This window comes from Parasteatoda tepidariorum, chromosome 1 (genome assembly GCF_982258835.1).
Source record: "Parasteatoda tepidariorum strain Cologne lab strain chromosome 1, Ptep-v5.0, whole genome shotgun sequence".
NCBI lineage: Eukaryota > Metazoa > Arthropoda > Arachnida > Araneae > Theridiidae > Parasteatoda > Parasteatoda tepidariorum.
The window spans coordinates 62,152,284-62,173,939 of NC_141755.1; the positions used below are offsets into that span (position 1 = coordinate 62,152,284).

Consider the following 21,656-nt stretch of genomic DNA (forward strand, 5'->3'; position numbering starts at 1 on the left):
TTTCTTACATGCTCGTATATCGTGGTGTATTTTTTATTAAAATGTTTAATACAATATAAGATAACATTTAAAGAAAACAAACATGCTAAATATCTTAATGGCATTTTTGATGAACAATAAAATGAATTAGCAAATGTGTTAAAGTCAAACTGTGCACTTATATGATATTATTAATTATCCGAGTTAATGAATTTTAGTTGTGGGATTTGTTTTGTCAAAATGAAACGAAATTTAATTGTTTTAAATATCTTAAAGTTAAAAGAATACAAAGATCTAGAACAGTAAACAATGCATTTGAAAGCAAAGAAATAAATTTCCAAAAATTAATTAGACTTAATGCCGCTGTTCCAGAACTACGACAGCACAACCAAGTAAATTAATATTTAAGTTGAAAAAATAAAAACAGTCTTTAAATTCAAATGACCCGTTTAATTGATAATTACAATGGACTTTTGATTGCCTATTAGTTCTATTTAACTTTTTTAGTATCCATGAAATACTTTTTGCTGTTAAAATTTTTTCTTTCCTTAAAATTTAGACCCAGAATTTAAGATTTTTATTTTTTATTTTATCGGCGTTGTTGAACAGCCGATTCTATTTCCAAATTACGACTACCAATGTTCACTCCGTTCTCTAGTTATTAGTGAACACATGTCTAGACAGACTGTCGCTTTAATATAAGTATCTATTAAAAATTAATCTACCACATTATTATGAATGTATGGTTGAGTGCATTTGTTTTATTTTACTCATTTCAGTATTTTAGAGATCCTAATTTAAATTAAAAATATAGACTGTTATAAAATATAAAGAAAATTAGTTTAAAAAAAATTTGGTTTCTACTAAAATTATTCTACATCAATATTATAAAGCAATGGTGGCATTTCAATTTTTCCTTTTCCAATGTTTTGGAGTTCTTAATTTAAATTTAAAATATTTACTAAAAAGTAATGAAGAAATTTTATTCTTATAAGACATAAGTATCCATTCAAAATTAATATGCATCAATATAAAGTGGCATTAAAATTTTAATATAAATTTTAGCTTGACAACATATTTCATTATAAATTGATTTTAAATAAGCTGAAGTCAACGTACATGTCATATTAGTGCTCTATTTTCATGCTTTTTGATTAAACAAAAGTTAATTTAATTAATAAAATTAATATCTAAATGCATTAATTTTTAATTAATAATTTATTTTAAATTTTACAATACCGTCATGTATCAAGTCTTCGGTTAATTACAAAATGACCGATATTAATAATTTAAGAAAAAGATCTAGTATATTTTATAATTAATTTGTTTGGTTTTAATTTAATAAATTGCAAGAATCCCTTTTTTTGTAATTTCAGAAAATTTTATACTTTGATAATTTCCCTACGGATTGGAATCTCAAAATGTTATTAAAGTTTTAATATGTATGAACAAATTTAAAAAAATATAAGATTAGATTTTTTTAAATTTTAACATCGCCTAAATCAATTTTTCATTTGATTAAAAGATATTTAATATCATTGAAAAATTGCGAGAGGGGAATTTAAAGGCTTAAATCGGTATTGGAAATTCGCTAACCTGTTGCAGATATGTATTATACTTTAAAACTCTTGATCACTCTTCTGTTAAAAAACAATATTTTCTCAGTAATAAGTGTAATAACAGTTCTGTCAGGAAAACTAGTTTGACTTTGATTGTTTTTAAAATATTTGAATAAATGTTTTGTAGGATTTGAGCAAAAAAACATTTGAATGCCTGTAGTAACACGGTGAAACTATTTCCGGTAAAATGTATGGTTTGTATGGTAAAGGTATTTCTGGTAAAAGAAACAACAAAAAAAAGCATAATTGCACTGAAAAAAAACGTACGTCAGTTAAACCATTCATCAGTGCTTTATGGTGTGAGGATAAAATTACGGAACTTTAATACAGTTACCAAATTTTTACAGTAATTATTCTCTAAGTCTTCTAAAATTATTTCTAAAATTTCATAATAATTATATATATATATATATATATATATATATATATATATATATATATATATATATATATATATATATATATATATATATATATATATATATATATATATATATATATATATAAACACAAATTAACATGAAAAACATGAATAAAATAAAAATAAAAAACTAAATGGTAGAGAAACAAGAATGGTATAAGCAAATAGTCGTTGTCAAGACACATCTAATTACCATAAATAATGCGATATTTCTGAATAAAGAATAATTATCCTAAGATAAAAATTATTCTTTATATGTGTCGATATCGCAAAAAACCTTATTTTGAAAAAAATCATGAAATAAAAGAAAAATGTAAAAGGAAATCAAACTTACCGGCGTGAATTAAAACGCGGTTAAGGTTTAAAAGTACAATAATAAAACAGTTAACAAAAATCGCGAAGATGTAAAATATTGCTTATAGCTTGAATCGAATATAATAAAATTAAAAAAACATTTGATCGAAGAAGAAGAAAAAAATGTTTAGGTAAAATATTAGTGCTGCCATCTATGAGAAACAATTAGTAAAAAGGTAATAAAATTGAAATAATACTAAAAATTTTTAACGGATTGAATAAATTAGCAGTCTTAAAAAAATAAAAAATAAGTAAATAAAAAAATAAATAAATAAATAAATAAAAATAAAAAAAATAAAAAATTAAAAAAAAAAAATTCATTAATAGGGAAATTAATTTAAAAGTCAGTCTGTCAGGATAGAAAGCCGTTTATAGACTCATCCTTCATTCATAATTTTACAGAATACACATATCCATCTTTCATAGGGTGACTTATTTAAAAATCAGAGCCTGCATACAGGAATAGAAAACCGTTTATAGGTTTTATTCTTCATTCATACAACCTTATATAATTTTAAAGTATACACGTATCACCTGCATTTATTTGGGGTGGTTCTTTACGAACCAGAGCCCATTCCACTTATACAAAAATAAAAATAATTAAATAAATAAATAAATAAATAAATAAACTGTTTATTATACTGGACAATTAAAATTAAATTAATTTTAATTGTCCTAATAATTTCTATATATATATATATATATATAATTATATTATATATATATATATATATATATATATATATATATATATATATATATATATATATATATATATACATACACTACCGGTCAAAAGTTTGCGAAAATTTTGAAATTTTCAGAAAACAGGTCTGAATTTAAAAGTTCATAGAACTGCGAAAAATCATTCAGATTGCATGAAAATTTGAGATGTTCTAAAGTAAACCCTCTACAGTTAGTTACATATGATCAAATTGCAATACTTTGCTTTTTGTGAACTGAATCCAGCTTTTCATCACGGATTGTTTTTATGGTGAAAAAATTTTGTTAACTTTGAACACTTGCTAAACTTGAAAAAAGCAATTTTTGTACTTTCTGTTAACGGAAAAAAGTTATTTGAGCCGTTCTATGTAAGCCTTCAAAATTTCAAATTGATTTGATTTTTTTTGACGAAGTTATAGAATTTTGATTGTATTTTTCCCGATTTTTGAGCATTCCGCATATGCGGTGTTTTGGTCTGTACATCTTCTACCAAAGAACTTTTTAATTTTAATGTTTTCTATATTTTCAAATAGTTAATATTGATTATAAAACAAATATTCTTATTCATTGTTATTATTGTTATTACAAAGAATTTATTATGAATATAATTAAAACAATATCTCATAGATGTTACATTTCATCAAATATTTGCTTGTTCTTGCAAACGATGCTCTGATATTTCGAATCGAAATCAGTTATGGGACATTTTACAACAGGAATGGAACTCTGTATCACTTGAAGTGATTAATGGTTTGTTAGAACGAATGCCACGCATATGTAAGGCTATAATAAAAGCAAAAGGTTGCTGGTTCGAGAAATCTAAGATTTAAATGTTAATTTATTTAATAACAAAATACAAATAAGAATATGTTAAATATTTGACCTGTTGTAAATAAAATAGTTTAGTAAAAATGCAAATTTTTTATACTATTGTTATTATTTTTTTAGAATTATTTATGTAATTATTGTCATAACTTTTAATTTTAAATTAATGTAAAGTAAAAATATCACAACAAAGCAATAAGTATGAACAATAAATATAAACAATAATAATTACAATAATGAATAAGAGTATTTGTTTTATAATAAATATTACTTATTTGAAAATATAGAAAACATTAAAATTAAAAAGTTCTTTGGTAGAAGATGTATAGACCAAAATACTGCATATGTGGAATGCTCAAAAATCGAGAAAAGTACACATGTTTTTCAAAATTCTATAATTTGGTCAAAAAAAATCGAATCGATTTGAAATTCTGAGGGCTTACACAGAACGGTTCAAATAACTGTTTTCCATTAACAGAAAGTACAAAAAATTTTTTTTTTACAAGTTTGACAAGTGTTCAAAATTAAAAAAAATTTTCACCATACAAACAATCCGTGATGAAAAGCTAGATTCAGTTCGCAAAAAACAAAGTATTGCAATTTGATCATATGTAACTAACAGTAGAGGTTTTACTTTAGAACATCTCAAATTTTCATGCAATTTGAATGATTTTTTGCAGTTCTATGAACATTTGAATTTAGACCTTTTCTTTGTAGATTTCAAAATTTTTGCAAACTTTTGACCGGTAGTGTATATATATATATATATATATATATATATATATATATATATATATATATATATATATATATATATATATATATATATATATATATATATATATATATATGTAAAATAAAAAGCTTCAATTAATCTTTTTATGTTAGTTTCTTTTATAAAACTTCATCCTAATTAATTATTCTAAACGAAATACTTTCTCACACTTTTAAAAGCCACATCCTGTTCTTAAATCGATTTTTGGCTCAAGTATGCATTTAATTAAGAGCAGGACATTTATCCCTTTGATCTGTGTGGGAAACGTTCGATCTATTTCATAAACCAATAGCAACTACTAAGATTTCCCTCTTTCCCTAAATTAAGACATTTTACGGATTTTACTTTGCAAGATTTTCCCTAACATATAACCATGGAGCGCAACTTTTCATGTGCACTTTCACTCACTCTCATGACTGCTGTTGTCTATTAATTAATAAATAAATTTTGTACCCTCCTCCCCGACCTAAGAGACCTGTTTTAATCCTTCCACTCGGCAACGACGTTATATATATATATATATATATATATATATATATATATATATATAAGTAATACAAGTTATACTTTTTTCCTTAACAAAAGATTTCAGTTCCTTTTCCTTATTTGCTTAATATGTCTAATATATAGATAAAAAAGTTTTTTCTCATCAATGAAACACAACACAATATCAAAATGAATAATAGATAATGAGAAAGTTATTACTATATTTTGATACTACCAAAACATACATAGATTTCATTAATCGTACAACATTGTTTATTGTCGTCGTTTATATAGTGCAGTAAGGATATTATCGAGCGTTGAAAACTTCCCAGTAAACAAAATTGTTTGTTAGTAGCGTCCCCTATGTCTGATTGCAGAATTAGTAAACGTTACGAAGAAAAAAACATTTGTGCAAATGGTTGTAATAAATAATTTTTTAAAACATTAAAATTTCGTACTCGATGAAATTAAAGTAATTAGGACTATCAATACTCTTTTATATTGTAACAGATTTCAGCATTTTTTTATAAAATTGATTTCACTTCATTCATAAAAAGTTTTAAGCTGAACTTAATTAAATTAATTTTTGGTATATAAAGGATACTGAAAAAGCACATTTCATATTTATTGTGAAGTTTTAGTACACCATTATGAGATGAACATAATTCTTTAAAATAGACAAACATGACTTGTTACACCATTTTAAGAAGACATCTAAGAGAGCTTAACATGATTTGTACATACACAGAAATTTCACACTGTATCATTTTTCATGAACATGAAAAATTAAAAAAAAAAGTAGATGAAACAGCCAACAGTATACTTATAGAATATCATTTATCACAAGAATATCAAAAGTATGGTAAAATGTATACTATAAAAAAATCTGGATCAATTTACAGACAAAAGTACCGGCACTCAGGGTACCGGTACTTTTTACCGTAAAATTCCTTGTTACGAGGACACGTTGCGAATGAAAAAAAATTTGATATGCTGTAATTTTTACAGTAGTAGTTATGGTAAATTCACTAAATTACTCTAATTAAATGAACATGACTGAAAAAATTATTGTCAAATATTTTACGGTAAAAATGAATTTTGCATTAAAATAGAATGTACTTATAATGCACTCAAAGTACTGGTACTTTATCGTAGTTTGATCCGGATTTTTTTACTGTGTCTGTCGGATGAAGAATTTACAGAAATTCCTGACTTTGATCTATTCTAAATAAAAATTTTAAAATGTTTAAATATCACAGATTATTTCAAAGTAGTTTATCCCTCATTTTAAATAAAATTAAGGTTTTATATAGTAAGATATTGAAGTTTTAATTTTTTCCATAAACTGCTATGGATTTTATTATGCGCATAAATATTTTAACGAAGCCAGCTAAAATCCCATTACTTTTAAATACTTTCTAAATTTCTATAAAGAAGTCTAAACCTTACAACGTAAACTCACTATTTATTGATATAATGTTTTATTAATCAATAAATAAGGAAAAAAAATTATATTTGAAAAATATTTTGCTCATAACTAGTACTCATGCATTATTATGAAAGAATTTTTACTGTATTAAAATTACAGTGACATATTACTCATGTAAATATTAGCTATGATGATGTTAGATTCAATGGGGATACTTTTTTTTTGTTTTGTCTTAGAAAAATACTTGATTACTTTGAAGTTTATATCTTATCTAGATTATTGTAAACTGTTTTCTCAAACTGTTCTACTATATAGAATTTCAGCGTAGCAAATTTGCAAATTATGGAAGTTTTCCAGTTCCAAAAATTCTGAATCGGTCTTGAATACGATGAGCAATTTCCAATACAAAATTTTTTTATTTTATTAATTTTCTACTTTTAGAACCTAATAATTTTGTTTTTACATTTTAACTGATTTTTCGTCTTTTAAAAATTCAGCGCTGTTCAATGTCAAAATACGTAATTTTACCAGTCTCGAGGAAATGTCATATTTCTCGCCAAGAGTGTTTGCATGAATTTTGAGTAAGATGAGCTTGTAATAAGATTGTAAAAATCTTATTGTGTAAAAGCTTATAAAGGAAATTTTATTATTTTGTATTTAAAACGTTATTGCCAGAAATATTGGAACTTTTTTCGAATAAGTTGTGCTTAATTTAAAATAAGATTAAAGATGTTTCCTGATATTTTCGATCTTTAGAGCCTTATATTTTATTTTTAGAGCTTATTTATCTTTAATCCAACATCTGTCTTTTTTTAAAGTTTCAGCAAAACTAAATTGCAAATTGCATATTTTTTACAGTCCCGCAAAAAGCTATGCTTGTTACCAAGGAATTTTTAACTGATTGCTATAAATACTTTTTTCAAGTGAAAAAATAAAACTTTTACTACAAGATATTGCTATTTTTTAGATATCACTACAATTCTTCAAAATTCATCAGCTGTGTGAATGCATTTAGCGTAATTAAGCTAATACTTCTTAAATTAGAATGGTGTCATAAATGACTTATATAATTGAGTAATAAATATAGTCAAAATGAGTTCTAAATATTAGACAAAAGAAGTATTTTCTCAGATAGGAATGAGAATGCTAAATATTATGTTATAAAGTTATATATTATGTAATAAAGAATCTTCAAAAAAACGATGAAAGAAAAATTCTTTGTGTGTTTGAAATCAACGTTACAAGTTCAGGGATGTGATTCTTCAGCGGATTAGCGGATTTCCGTTTTTTTTCAGATTTTTCCATTTTTTCCCGCTAATTTCCGCTGAATTTTTTTTTGCACAAGTTAAAATATTTTATAAGGAATTAAATTTTCCGCTCATTCATCCCTCAAACATTGATTTTCGTTTTTACCTGATTTAAAAGTTGAACGTTGCGATTCTTAATCAGGCGATTTAAATGTCGTACATTGCGATTCTTATTTACGAGATTTAAAAATCCAATATCGCGATTTGTAATTACGTGCTTTTAAAACCTTATGTAGCGATTCGTATTCACGCGAGCTTAAAATCCAATGTCGTGATTCTTTTTTGCGGTTGTAATATCAAACATCGATTTTCCTATTTATACGTGCTTTAAAAATTAGACAGTAGGATTCGTATTCGCGCTATTTAAAAATTACGCACCGTGATTCGTATTTACGTGATCTAAAAATTACGCATAATGATTTGTATTTTCGCATTTTTTAAATTCGATATAGAGTTTTATATTCACGTGATTTAAAAGCCTCATTTCGGGATTCATATTCTCTTAATTTAAAATCATGCATGTGATTCATATTCTCTTAATTCAAAATCATGCGCATGTGATTCATATTTATATATTCATGCAATTTTAAAATTATTCATCGGGTTTTATAATCACATGGCTTACAAATTTAAGAATTGCACTTTTTTGTCAAATTTTTGTATATATTTTGTGTATATATGTATATATATATATATATATATATATATATATATATATATATATATATATATATATATATATATATATATATTCATTCTTGAATTTCCTCTTTTTTACTTTCCAACTACTCTTATCCCTGCAAGTTAGAATTTACAGCAACAAACACAAAAAAAAACAATTGTAGACCTGCGTTGTACGTCACATTACTGTCACCAACTTTATTACATTTTCAATGTGCGGAAGATCTTTAAAAAAAACATTACAGAGCGTAAATATTTGATCGGTTCACTGGTTAGACTGTTAAAACCATATTTTAAAGATCCCGATAAGTCACACCGAATTTAAATATACGGAAAATCCAAACATTAAAGGGTGTGCTTTTTTTAAAAAAATACACACTGTAAATAAAAGGGTTTCTCAAAGTTGAGCAAAAATTTGTCAAAATAGCTCCGAAGCAAATATAATCAAATATAAAAGCAGGATATACTTATTTTTGTGTGCAGTGACGTGCTCGAAATTGAAACAGCTCTGACCATTCACTTTAGTTTGTAAATAAAAATTTCGGCTAAGTATATTTAAAAAAAATAGGAATAGGTAAAGGAAGTAGTTGATTTCCAACCTAAAGATATTCTTTTTACGTGATATAAATTTGGAACGAAGGTAAGTTCAGTAAGCTTTTATCTAATTAGACTTCCTTTCGAATATTTGATGATTATAAACTGAAAAAGCTTGAACTTAGTCATATTTGATATGTTTCAATTTGTCATGATGTTACATTTTTGAGAAACTCTTTTTTAAAGTGTGGAATTTTGTGCTCGATTCTGGAATTTAAACTATCGCTGACGGGAGGGGATTCTAGTTAAATTTTTTCATAGATAAGCTGCCCTTTTCTTAATCTGGCAAATCTGATAACATTGCAAATCTGGCAATAAGATGAGAAGTTATTATAGCAGATTCAGATGTTATTTTGTGGATTTTATATAATTTATTATTCCTACAGCACATTATTTTTATTTCCAAAATTTGTGATGGAGACTTGCCCATAAATGATAAGAATATTTTTGTTCCATGATTTCTTTTTATCGTAATTTATATTCATGCCAGCAAATTTATGATTGTTTTGCTGTTCTGTGGATATTTGAATGAAAAGTGTGAAGTCATCTCATACTGAGGAAATTTTGGTGTTAATTTGAAGATAAAAAGATCCTATTCGTAGAAATAAAATTGCGGACTCAATTTTTTTTTTACACTTCTGGATAATTTATTTTAATCCTATTTTCCAGTTTCCTTATTGTGATTACTTCTTCCCAATATTAAAAGTCCCGAATTTATATCAGTGTGTTTATTTGGAGAAGATATGTTTTTGTCAGCATTTTCGCAACTTATGTTGTCTCTACGTTCAAGCTTATTTGTGCATTTAAGGTTTTCCCTTCAAAATATTAAAATTGTAACTAATTGGCCTAAAACTTCGTTACATATCCTTATTTGTTGTCTCACATAAATTGTTGAAAAGCTACGTATGTTAAAAGCAAGAAAAAAATTAAAGACATTTAAGAAATGAAGTAACAAAAAAAAAAATCGCTTACATTTAAATAAAACCCGCCTCTAAAATAATGCGAGCGTTAATCAAAAAAGCTCTTAAAATTAAAAATTTAAAAAAGATTAAGTATAAAAAAAAATAAAGGAAGATCACTGTAATTTATATTATTAACGGATATTTAAATGTCATAAAACTTTCTTCGCTTTGATGAAATCGTTTTCTGATATTTGCTCTAAGCAAAAATTTCACCAAAGCAACAACATAATTATCGTAGCTTCCTTCAAGGAAGCGAATTTCGTAAATTTTTTTTAAAAAAAGTATTGTGGTTACCGTAATAAATTTTCAACTAATCACCTTTTTGTGGACAATATATGGGTGAATTAATGTAGTCCCAACAACACAATAAGGATGTATAGAACAGAGGTATAAATTACACCCATGCCCGAAGCAAGATTCGAATCCGGGATCTTCCTAGCACGAGGCCAGTTTTTTTGAACACCTTACAACCGGTGGGCTTTTTCCATCAGTCTAGTCTTACTCTAGTCATACTAGTCTAGTCTTCATTCTAGATAACAACACGTTTCTTTAGAAAATACGTGATTTTGAGGCGAATTCATTCTAAAAATTAAACGAAATACAGCTCATGGATTGCTAAATCATCAAAAGGGAGGGTTTTATTTCTGAAAGTGATTAAGCAGTAGTTAGTGAGAAAACTGAAACAAATATTTTTTTGTTTAGTGACGCTCTTATTAGTTATGAAAGTTAAAATATTTTTTTTTTACCAAAAATTATATTGAACATTTTAAAGAGTTAGTTCCTTCATAATACCCTTCCTTTCTATTTTCTTATACTTTAAAAAGCAAATATTTATTGTAATTTAATTGTTGTCAGGATCCGTTTTAACTATATTGAAACTAGTTTGAAATTTAATATATTTAGATGAAACACTTTCAAATTTTCTACGACTCACAATTTTGGAAATTTAATTATTTTTAACGTTTAAAATTTAATTATTACAAAGCATTTTCTTTTCAGTTTTGCGTTTCTACAAATACGTAATTAGTAACTGTAATTAGGGAATATACTCTTTTGAAGTATAAAACGGTTTATTGTTTGATCTTCAGTGGTGGTAAGACGTCTATCTTGACAACGTCTCTAGAAAAAAACTGACAACATTGCATCAATCATGCCGTTGGTCACGAAATTATGAAGCTTATACTTTCATTACTAACGCCCTGACTCATAATGATCTGTTGTGAAAAGGCTCTACTTTATATATAAATGCAAATAATCAATTAAATGTTTTTTTTTCAAAATTTATATTCAGATATTGTTAAATAAGTTTAGAAACGTTAATTGTCTTTTTTATTAAATTTCTAAAACTTTTCATGGAAATTTTTGAGTTTCATACAGAAGCTAGTGAACGTGTAACTTTCTCATTTAATTGTATAAAATTTTACTAGTATATTTATAACATTTTGATTACTTCTTACGTTTATAAAATTTTGCACATTTATCATAAATTCTTTAATATTTTTTAACTTGATTCATAAGCTTTTTAAATTTACTAAATAGGCATAGATCAATTTGAATGGCGAGAGTATAAAATATTGCTTTCAAGAACATTTATTTTAAATCATAGTAAGTTTTAAAAAATATCAATATGGTGTTACTTAAAAGATTTAATTAAATAACTAAAATTTTTACTATATCTTTCAATAGCATTAAGTTTTTTTTCCTAATTGAAACGTTGAAAGAAGTTGATGAGATATGATCTTCAAATAAAAAAAACATGAGGATTCGAGTTTAATCATGCTGAATTATTTAAACTTTTCACAACACCGCACAAGTCTTGTTGGATTTGTGTCAAAATTAAGTTATCTGCATAAATAATTTGTATAGTTACGAATGAGACAAAATAATTACTAATTTATGTTACTTTTATGATTTTCTCTTATTATAACTCAAATTCATTACCTTTGTAATTATTTTTTAACATTAGCAACTCGTTTCTCACAATATCATTATGGAAAACAAATTTTTAATGGAATCATGATATTGTTATTCTTACTTTTTAGAATAAGAAGTTCAGCTGGCTCCTTAATATCATTTTACCAAGCAAAAAGTGCAATATAAGTGACAGTATAAATGAATTATAGAACAACTACCACCATTAAAATCTGAAGTTAACATTTAGTTGCTTAACACTTGAAAAACGGGGAAATATATATCTAAAATTTCAAATTTCTGCAAAATGCGTGTATTTTTAGAATTATTCTCCTTTATTTATTTATTGATGTATGCATATACATTCAAAACTAAAAAGATTTGCATGCCCCAGTCAGGATTTGAAGGTTTGCAAAAATCTGACATTTGTAAATAAGCTGTCATTGTTTTCTGGGTTAGAATATTTAACATTATAACCTGGAAACATTGAGACCGAAATGTTTTAAATAGCACTCAAAATTGGGAACTCCTTACTTCCACCAAGAGCGCACCATTTTCACTCAGGTATATACTACTCAGATTATACTATTTTCACTCAGGGATTTTCACTTAGAACATACCATTTTCTTTCAAGGACATAGCACTTAGAACATATTTTCACACCACTCAGAATATAATATTTTCATTCATTGGAGCACCAGTAATAACACGTAACGCACGACACACTGTTAGAACACTATTTTTCACTTGAAAAAAAAAACACATTTAAGTACAACACTTAGAGCACTGCTTAATAAAACTTGTAAATTAACTTTAACAGTTGAATTTATACGCGTGACTCTTCTTGGAAATATATCTTTTTAGATTGACCAACAAATGTGCTTTCATTCCAAACTGGAAGCGGGGTATAGCGCATCACTTTGTGTTTGGTGGAAAAAACGCTATTGCAACTTGTGCAACTCACGCATTCTCCATCACAGTTTCCAAATTCTGGACTCAGTTTCTCTTTGGCTAAATGGTACACACTTCCATCAGATAAATCTTTGTACTGATTAAATTGCAAACGCATGGAAAAGTTTGGATCGGAGCTGAATCTGCGACGGGACATTTCCCCATTGTTGTGATTGGCTTCATCCGAATAGGATAATCCCATGTATTTTGAGAGATTTTTAACATCAGGGGCAACTTTGTCTCGTGTGTTGGTGTTCAAGCGAGTTTGGAGAAGGGGTTCTGGAGTAGGAACAGCTGCATTGGCGTGAGGTATGCGATTGGAAGATGAAGCAGAACTAGATGGTTGGAGGCTCCTTGATTGCAACCATTTCCAACAGCAGCAAAAGCAACACCAGAAGCAAGTGCAAGGATTTCCTGCGCATATTTTTTCTCGAAAAGCAACTCGAAAACGATTGGACATAACACTGTAGAGCAGAGGATTGATGGTCGAATTAAAGTAATAAAAACATCCTGAAAAAAATGTCCATGTTGGTTAGGTTGTAAAAATAAGATGCATAGATTATATTTTAGACAATAGGTGAATTCAGGAAAAAAATGCTACACTTGCGGGAAAATTGCATAGTTTTTTTTTAAATCAATGAGTTTTAAATCAATCAGTGAGATGTCATATACTTAGCATCAGGTTAATTTAGCAATAAGTAATATCCTGACAGATATAAATAGTTGGATACGTTGCAATAAACAGGGTGTCCCAAAACGACCGCATATACTCTGCACAGATAGATTCCTCGTTGGGAGTACATAAAAACTGTCCAAAGAAGCGTTCCTGTACGATCCATAGTTTGCGAAAAAAATACGAAAAACAAGGTATGACGTCACTGCCGGTGCAAGAAAAAAACACTTTATTCGACATATCAACAACAGTATTTGCATATCTTTCAAGATGATAATATTTAAACGTTCGCCGCACATATTCTGCTTTAAATTGTGCATAGTATACTGTTGTTGATATGTTCAATAAAGTGTTTTCTCTTGCACCGACAGTAACGTCATACTTTGTTTTTCGTATTTTTCTCGTAAACTATGGATCGTAATGGAACGCTTCTTTGGGCAGTTTTTATGTTCTCCCAACGAGGAATCTAGCCGTGCAGAGTTTATGCGGTCGTTTTGGGACACCCTGTACTACAATTGCAATACGTTGTTCTAATTTCTTCAGTTTGAAAGGAAAAATAGGCATTCACACAGAATTAACCATAGGTGCCAAATTTGCATTTTAGTGTCGTAATTGATCATAAATACTTAAATTTTGATCAATTTATTAATGGGCTAAGTCCACTGTTCGTTGAGGCTCATAAACTCTGATAATTGCTTCGCACAATAATTGTAGCATAAAACATTTTTTTTTCTTTTTTTACAAAAGTTGAAATTATATGTACTATGAAGAATATTTTTGCTTACGCTTGAGCCCCCACTTTCCAAGCCCAATGTTCATTTCTCAAAATTAAAATTAATTATTTATTTTGAGAAAAATTCGATCGGTAATAAGTATGAAAGATCTTGTATGATTCCATTTCTCTTATGATTCTATTAAGATCTAACAGAAAACATAAATAATTTCGCTTCAGTATCAATTTTTAAAGTAACATTTAAAATTAAAGGGATATTGTTACAAAGAATTTGGCGAGTTCACTATCGTAATTTAATATTTTTAAGTTCTAAACAGGCTGATATATTTAATATAATTTTCACATGCGTCACATTATGCCTGTAACTGATTGTTAAGTTCTAAATCATTTAACTAATTTCTTTAGCGGTAATTGATAATAGTCTATTAACGCAATTTACACCAAAAACAAAATAATCGAGAAACAGTTAACTAGTTTAGACTCAGATTTAAATAAGTTTAACTTAATATGGAGCTCAGTGCACTGTAAAAAATTCTGAATGAAATTACGGTAAAAAGTCTCGGCACTCCAGGTGTTGGTAAATTTTACCGCAAAATCCATTGCGTCCGAAATATTTTTTGGAATAGAATATTTGATATACCATAATTTTAAAACAGTAATATTTACTATAAAATCACTGCAATTAAATTTATATTAGTAAACTTTTTAGCACAAAATTCTTAAAAATGCAAGTACCGTAAAGTGGATTTTATGAATAATGCACTCAAGGTACCAATACTTTTTATCATAATTTGATCCGCAATTTTTCACAAGCAATATCATAGAATTACGTTATAATAGAGAAACAACGCCTTTAGTTTAAAACTCTTAATTTAGAAAACATTCAATATCAAAAACATACTAATAGCAGAGTAAAACAAGAAAAATAAATATTACAAGATAATACCTTTAAATTTTGGACACAAAAATATATTCCACTTAAACAATACCTTTATTACTTTTATTAATTTTATTATCATTACAAAATATGCAAATTAATGTGGGAAAGCTGGATTTTATCATTTGATTTTCTGGCCAATAAAAGTGTACCGGCAACAATAAAAAACTACGACTCCATCATTACATTTGTATACATAGTTTTATTATTAAATTGCTTTTAACTAACAATTCAGACAGAATTGTTTTACATTTTGATTAAAATACACCTTTTTTAAAATACACCCAACATTTAAATTTTATTATTCATAAGAAATAATTAATTCTTTTTTTTAAAATAATGCAATGATTTAAAAAAAATTTCTTTATACGAAATCCTTTTTGTTACTACTAGATGACAATAAAAAAGTTATATCGTTATGCTGTTATTGTCTTTGCCTTATGCAAATCACATTATCGAGTAAAATCTGACCAAACTTTATTTCCGTTTTAATTCAGATTTCACTGTTAAGATTTATTAGTTCATTTTTTAAAACTGTTTCCCCGAAGAAGTAAAATACGATGAAATAATTTCAATTAGACCGGTAATTATCGGATAATAACAGTCAAATATCTAAAAAAAATTCGGAAAATTAAAAAACAAGCTCGCTATTTCAAAATTTTTTTCTTTGCAGCGTTTATAATGTTGCTTTACAAAATGCTAAGATATATTAGGACGGAAATTAATATTGCTATTTTTTGTTGAAAAAATTTGTGTATTTTATAAAAACAATTCCTTTAGTTACTTATTTCATTATTGATGGTAAAATTATTATGATGGGACTTATCTTGCAAGTTATTGTTCAAGAATGGTGCAAGCAATAGTTTTCTGAAAAGTGTATAAGCTCTAAAATGACAATGAAATATTTTTATGTTCAGGTTAGCACCCTGCTTCAGTTTAATCAAATTGCTAATAATTCCAATGATAAATTTAAATGTAAGGATAATCGATGATTAACCTGCAAATCGCTCGTCAGTGCTAATTCTTCTTTAAATTTCCCTCTTTGAAAGGCTACCAACTGTATTTATAAGAATAAATGTTTAATTTGTGATGAAATATATATAGGACAAACCTCCCAACCCCTTCACAAAAGAATTCATTTACATAGGTCTTTAACAAACAAGTTTAACTGTAATAATAACAATAGCCTTGAAATTAAAAATTTTTCTGAACACGGGTTTAAAAATATTTCAATAGAGGTTCTGAATTTCGTTAAAAACCCTAAAAAACGTCTTGAGGTTGAAAATAAATATATGATCATTAATGAATCTATTTTTCCTTACGGTCTAAATACTAACTTCAATTTTAAATCTTTTGATAATAATGAGTGTATTTATAATATTTTCAAACTTTTTAAAAATTACAATAATAATAATGGAGGAAAAAGAGGTAACAGTAAAAATAAAATTAAATATAACTTAAAAGATTTTGTTAATGATTGCATTAACTGCTATGATCAACCTAATGCTATTAAATCTATTAAAACTAAAATTCTAGGGGTTAAACTTAATTTTCACAACAAACTTTTAAATTTTTTAAAGTTAGATCAAGTAAAAATTAATTCAAAACAATATTTTTCTAATTTTTTAAACTTAGTTGAAGATCTAGCTAGATATAGGTTTAAAAATAATTATAAGCACAAGGATTTACCCAAACCAGATTATTTTGTTTTAGATTTTACCAATAAAATATTTAATAATCATAACATAAATGCAATTATAGGTAAAAATAAAAACCTTCTTCCTTTCCAACTTAATTGTAAAACAACTTTTAGATACACTAAGAGTCTAAAAAATTTAATCTGTAATTATAGAAATTTAGCTACAGATAATTTAAACTATGTATGTAATTGTGATGAATTTAAAGATACTCCTTTTTTTGATAATTTCCATAAACACGTTATTACAGGGGATTTAGATATTATTGATAATGATAAAATTAAAAAATTTATGTCTTTAGGTTCAAAATTTAGACCATCTTTTCCAACTTCTAAAAACAAAGTTATTTCCATTTTTATTAAAAATCTCGATGATTTTATTTTAAAATTATCTTACAAACATAATTTCCCAATTGAAGGTTTCTTTGAATGGAGAGAGAATATCATTAAAGATTTTAAAATCAATATTAAAAGGGACAAATTAGTCTTTCATAAGGATTTAATTTTTAACTCTGTTCTAAGACAAGATATTAAAAATATTCAAAATAAATTTTGTATTACCACTGTTGATAAAGCTAGTAATAATTTTGCAATTATTTGAAAATTTTTTTACAAACAACTTCTTTCCAATGAACTTAATAGCAATATTACCTACAAAAAACTTAACACCAACAGTGATATTATTATTAATAAAATTAATGCTATAAAAGACTTAAAATTAAACCAAATAATATTAACAATTTTTCTTTTCTTTTTGCCAATCCAAAATTCCATAAGTCTCCAACCAAATTCAGGTTTATTGCAAGTGGCGTTAATAGTAACATGAAAAAAATCGGTATTTACTTTGAGAATATTCTTAAAAAAGTTTATAACAAAATTAATAAACTTACTAAAAATAATAACTATTTAAATTGGAATATTAAAAATAGCATTCAGGTTTTAAATACACTAAAAACTTTAAAAAATGTTGATTCAATTCACTGTTTTGATTTCGAAAACCTATATACTTCCCTTCCAACTAATAAAATTCATGATGACCTTCTTCAAATTCATAGCATGTTTAATCTCAGTGATATTATTAATGAAGATAACTGGAACTTTCTAGTACATATTAACCTTAACAACAATTATATTCTTTTCAATGACCACCTTTTTCAACAAATTAATGGTATTCCCATGGGAAATAATTTTAGTACTAACATCTGCAATATTTTTCTTTTTCTACAAGAATATAGATTTGTAAAATCACATGTTAATCTTCCAATTAATTCTCTCTTTCTCAGATTCATTGATGATTTATTAGTTATTAATTTTAATGATTTCGATATTCTAGCAAAACATATTTATCTAAATGAATTAATTCTTAATAAAACAAATAATAGTAATTCTTCAGCAATTTTTTTTAGATTTGACTCTTAATATTAATGAAGATAAAAATATTACATTTAAACTTTTTGACAAAAGAAATGATTTTAAATTTCCAGTTAAAAAATGCATTGATTTTAACTCTAACCTAGCCAATAAGGTTTTTTCTAATATTATTGCCAATCAAATTCATAGATTTTATAGGAATAATTCTAACTATAACGAGTTTTTATTAGATACTGATATATATAAAAGCAATTTAATTAAAAGCCATTTTCCTAGTTCATTTCTTAAATTCTATTTTAAAAATATCTTAAAAAACTTGGTACATTAATTTTTAATTTTTATTTAATTTTTCTGTTTTAAGAATGAGCTCTGATTTTTTCAAGGTAGGAACTAACTATGATAAACTATTCCTAAAGCCACTGGACGGAATAGTTTGGATGTATGACCTTTTATACTGGATTAGTTAAATATTTTTTAGTTACTTTTTAGTATTTGTAGCCTCTTAAAATTAATTTAATTTTAATTGTCCAGTATAATAAACAGTTTATTTATTTATTTATTTATTTATTTATTTATTATTTTTGTATAAGTGGAATGGGCTCTGGTTCGTAAAGAACCACCCCAAATGAATGCAGGTGATATGTGTATACTTTAAAATTATGTAAGGTTGTATGAGTGAAGAATAAAACCTATAAACGGTTTTCTATTCCTGTATGCAGGCTCTGATTTTTAAATAAGTCACCCTATGAAAGATGGATATGTGTAATCTGTAAAATTATGTAAGGTTTTATGAATGAAGGATAAAGTCTATAAGCGGCTTTCTATCCAATTGTACAAACTGACTTTTAAATTAATTTCCCTTTGAATGATATTTTTTAGTCTGCTAATTTAATCAATCCGTTAAAAATTTTTATTATTATTTCAATTTTTAATTTTTTATTTTTTCTCATAGATGGCAGCACTAATATTTTACTAAAAAATTTTTCTTCTTCTTCGATCAAATATATATATATTTTTTAATTTTATTTTATTCGATTCAAGCTATAAGCACAACTTCCAATATTTTACATCTTCGCGATTTTTGTTAACTGTTTTATTATTGTACTTTTAAACCTAAACCGCGCTTTAATTCCCGCCGGTAAGTTCGATTTCTTTTTACATTTTTCTTTTATTTCATGATTTTTTACAACATAAGGTTTTTTGCGATATCGACACATATAAAGAATAATTTTTATCTTAGGATAATTATTCTTTATTCAGAAATATCGCATTTATAGCAATTAGATGTGTCTTGATAACGACTATTTGCTTTTACCATTCTTGTTTCTCTACCATTTAGTTTTTTATTTTATTCATGTTTTTCATGTTAATTTGTGTATATATATATATATATATATATATATATATATATATATATATATATATATATATATATACATACATACTTTTTCATAAACAAGCGCATTTTTAATACAGTGTGTATTGCAAACATCATTTTTTATAAATAAGTTTTCAAAAATTATGTAAGAAATATGCACATTAAACCTTTTAAATGAATACTTATGTGGGTAAAAAGCAAAATCGTCATTCAGAATTTTAAGAATTATTATCGATTTTATTTAAAGGTAAGTCGAACTAAAAGTATTATGATTATATTCGCATCTAAGTTAGCTTTTTAGCATTTCTACGGCTACCATAGTGTGATATCATTATTTCTTAATGTTTTTGCCAAATAATGCTTTTCATTGCCGTTTTTTGGGAGTTTTTCTATAATTAATGCAAAATATACTTAATTAGAATATTACATTTTTACCCCAAAATTGTAAAATATAAATCAATATTTACTATATACATTTCTTTTAATTTTATTTGTATGCATTTCTGATAATTTATAAACAATTTTACATTCCTGATGAGTGAGAAGTAAATTTATATGTATAGCTTGAGAACCTAAGATAAACCATAGCAGAACTAACAATTATAAAAGCAAAAAATAGTGTAGTAATATTCATTCAGGAATTTTTAGTTCTTAGCTGATACTGAGAACAGCTTGAGATAAAATTTTTAAAAGTGATTAATTTAAAGTAACAAAAATATTTCTACATTCATATTTCAGTCATTTTTATATCTGAGTTGCCCTGATCACATGGCACCTTCATTTGTTAGAATTTATTCTTCTTTGTTCTTTCTATATTGGCAGAATATGCAAGACAAAGGTAAATATTATTAAATATACAGTTTGGATAAAACTACTTATTCTTTACAAAGAGTGCGAGAAAAAGAGAATGAGCAAGCAAACTAACTGTACCTGCCAGAGAAAATAAATCCTGATTGATTTTTCTGAGTGGTTCGGTCCATTCCCCATATAAAGACACATATAAAAACAATAACCTCTGTGAGTGATATGGAGCCCAGCAGACGAAAAAAGCTATCACCACTGTCACTGTAAAAAAAGTATTTATTAAATCATTAAAAAAAAGTATAAGTTTAATAAGTTCAATTGGTTATTTTTTCTATTTAATCCATTATAAAGTCGGGGTAATTATACTTACCACCAAATTCTTTAATTTGAAAATATCAATGGAAAGCTATTGCCCCACCTTTGATTTGTACTTTTGAAAATGAAAAACAAATGCCATTGACGGGCTTTGTTTACGTCAATGTCAAAATGTGGGTTAAACAACTTTAGAGACATTTAACTATACGAGTATAAAATATATATCTTTAAAATCATTTTAATATAAAATATATAGCTTTAAAATAATACATATATAATATATATGTAATATAATATATATATATAATATATATATATAATATATATATATAATATATTTAATAAAATATATAGCTTTTAAAATAATTTCAAAAAATTAAGCAGCATTTTTAGAACATTTGAAATTAATTACAAAATTAGAAGAAAATTCGCTGAAATTTGTGTAAGTATTTAAAGTAGTTCTTTTATACTGCACATGCGCGGAAAAAATTTAACCTTTTTTTCTTCATAATTTTGTAATGAATCGTATTTGGCAAATTTATGAAAAACTCTGATTTGAATATCCTAAAAAATTAAAAAGTTTCAAATAATTTTCTGAGTAGTTTTTGTACTTTTTAAGAGATAGCTCAAAATGATATTGGGTTTCTACAAATTTTATTTTGTGTTGTAGTACAAAATTAAATAGCAATTAATAGTACCTTACAATAAACGTTCTTATACCAAAATGTGATT

The 21,656-nt window shown here is 26.0% G+C and overlaps 1 protein-coding gene across 1 annotated transcript in view; it reads right to left on the bottom strand.

Annotated features, from left to right (window-relative positions):
* Positions 1-12,250: 12,250 nt before the first annotated feature.
* LOC110283358 (neuromedin-U receptor 2-like) overlaps positions 12,251-21,656 on the bottom strand; it is a 67,229-nt gene continuing 57,823 nt past the window's right edge. The window contains exons 5-6 of the mRNA XM_087165247.1: positions 20,736-20,870; positions 12,251-13,527 (exon numbers count right to left, since the gene is read on the bottom strand). Coding sequence (XP_087021373.1) covers positions 12,893-13,527; positions 20,736-20,870 — 770 coding nt within the window. The 3' untranslated portion in view covers positions 12,251-12,892. The remainder of the gene's footprint in view (positions 13,528-20,735; positions 20,871-21,656) is intronic.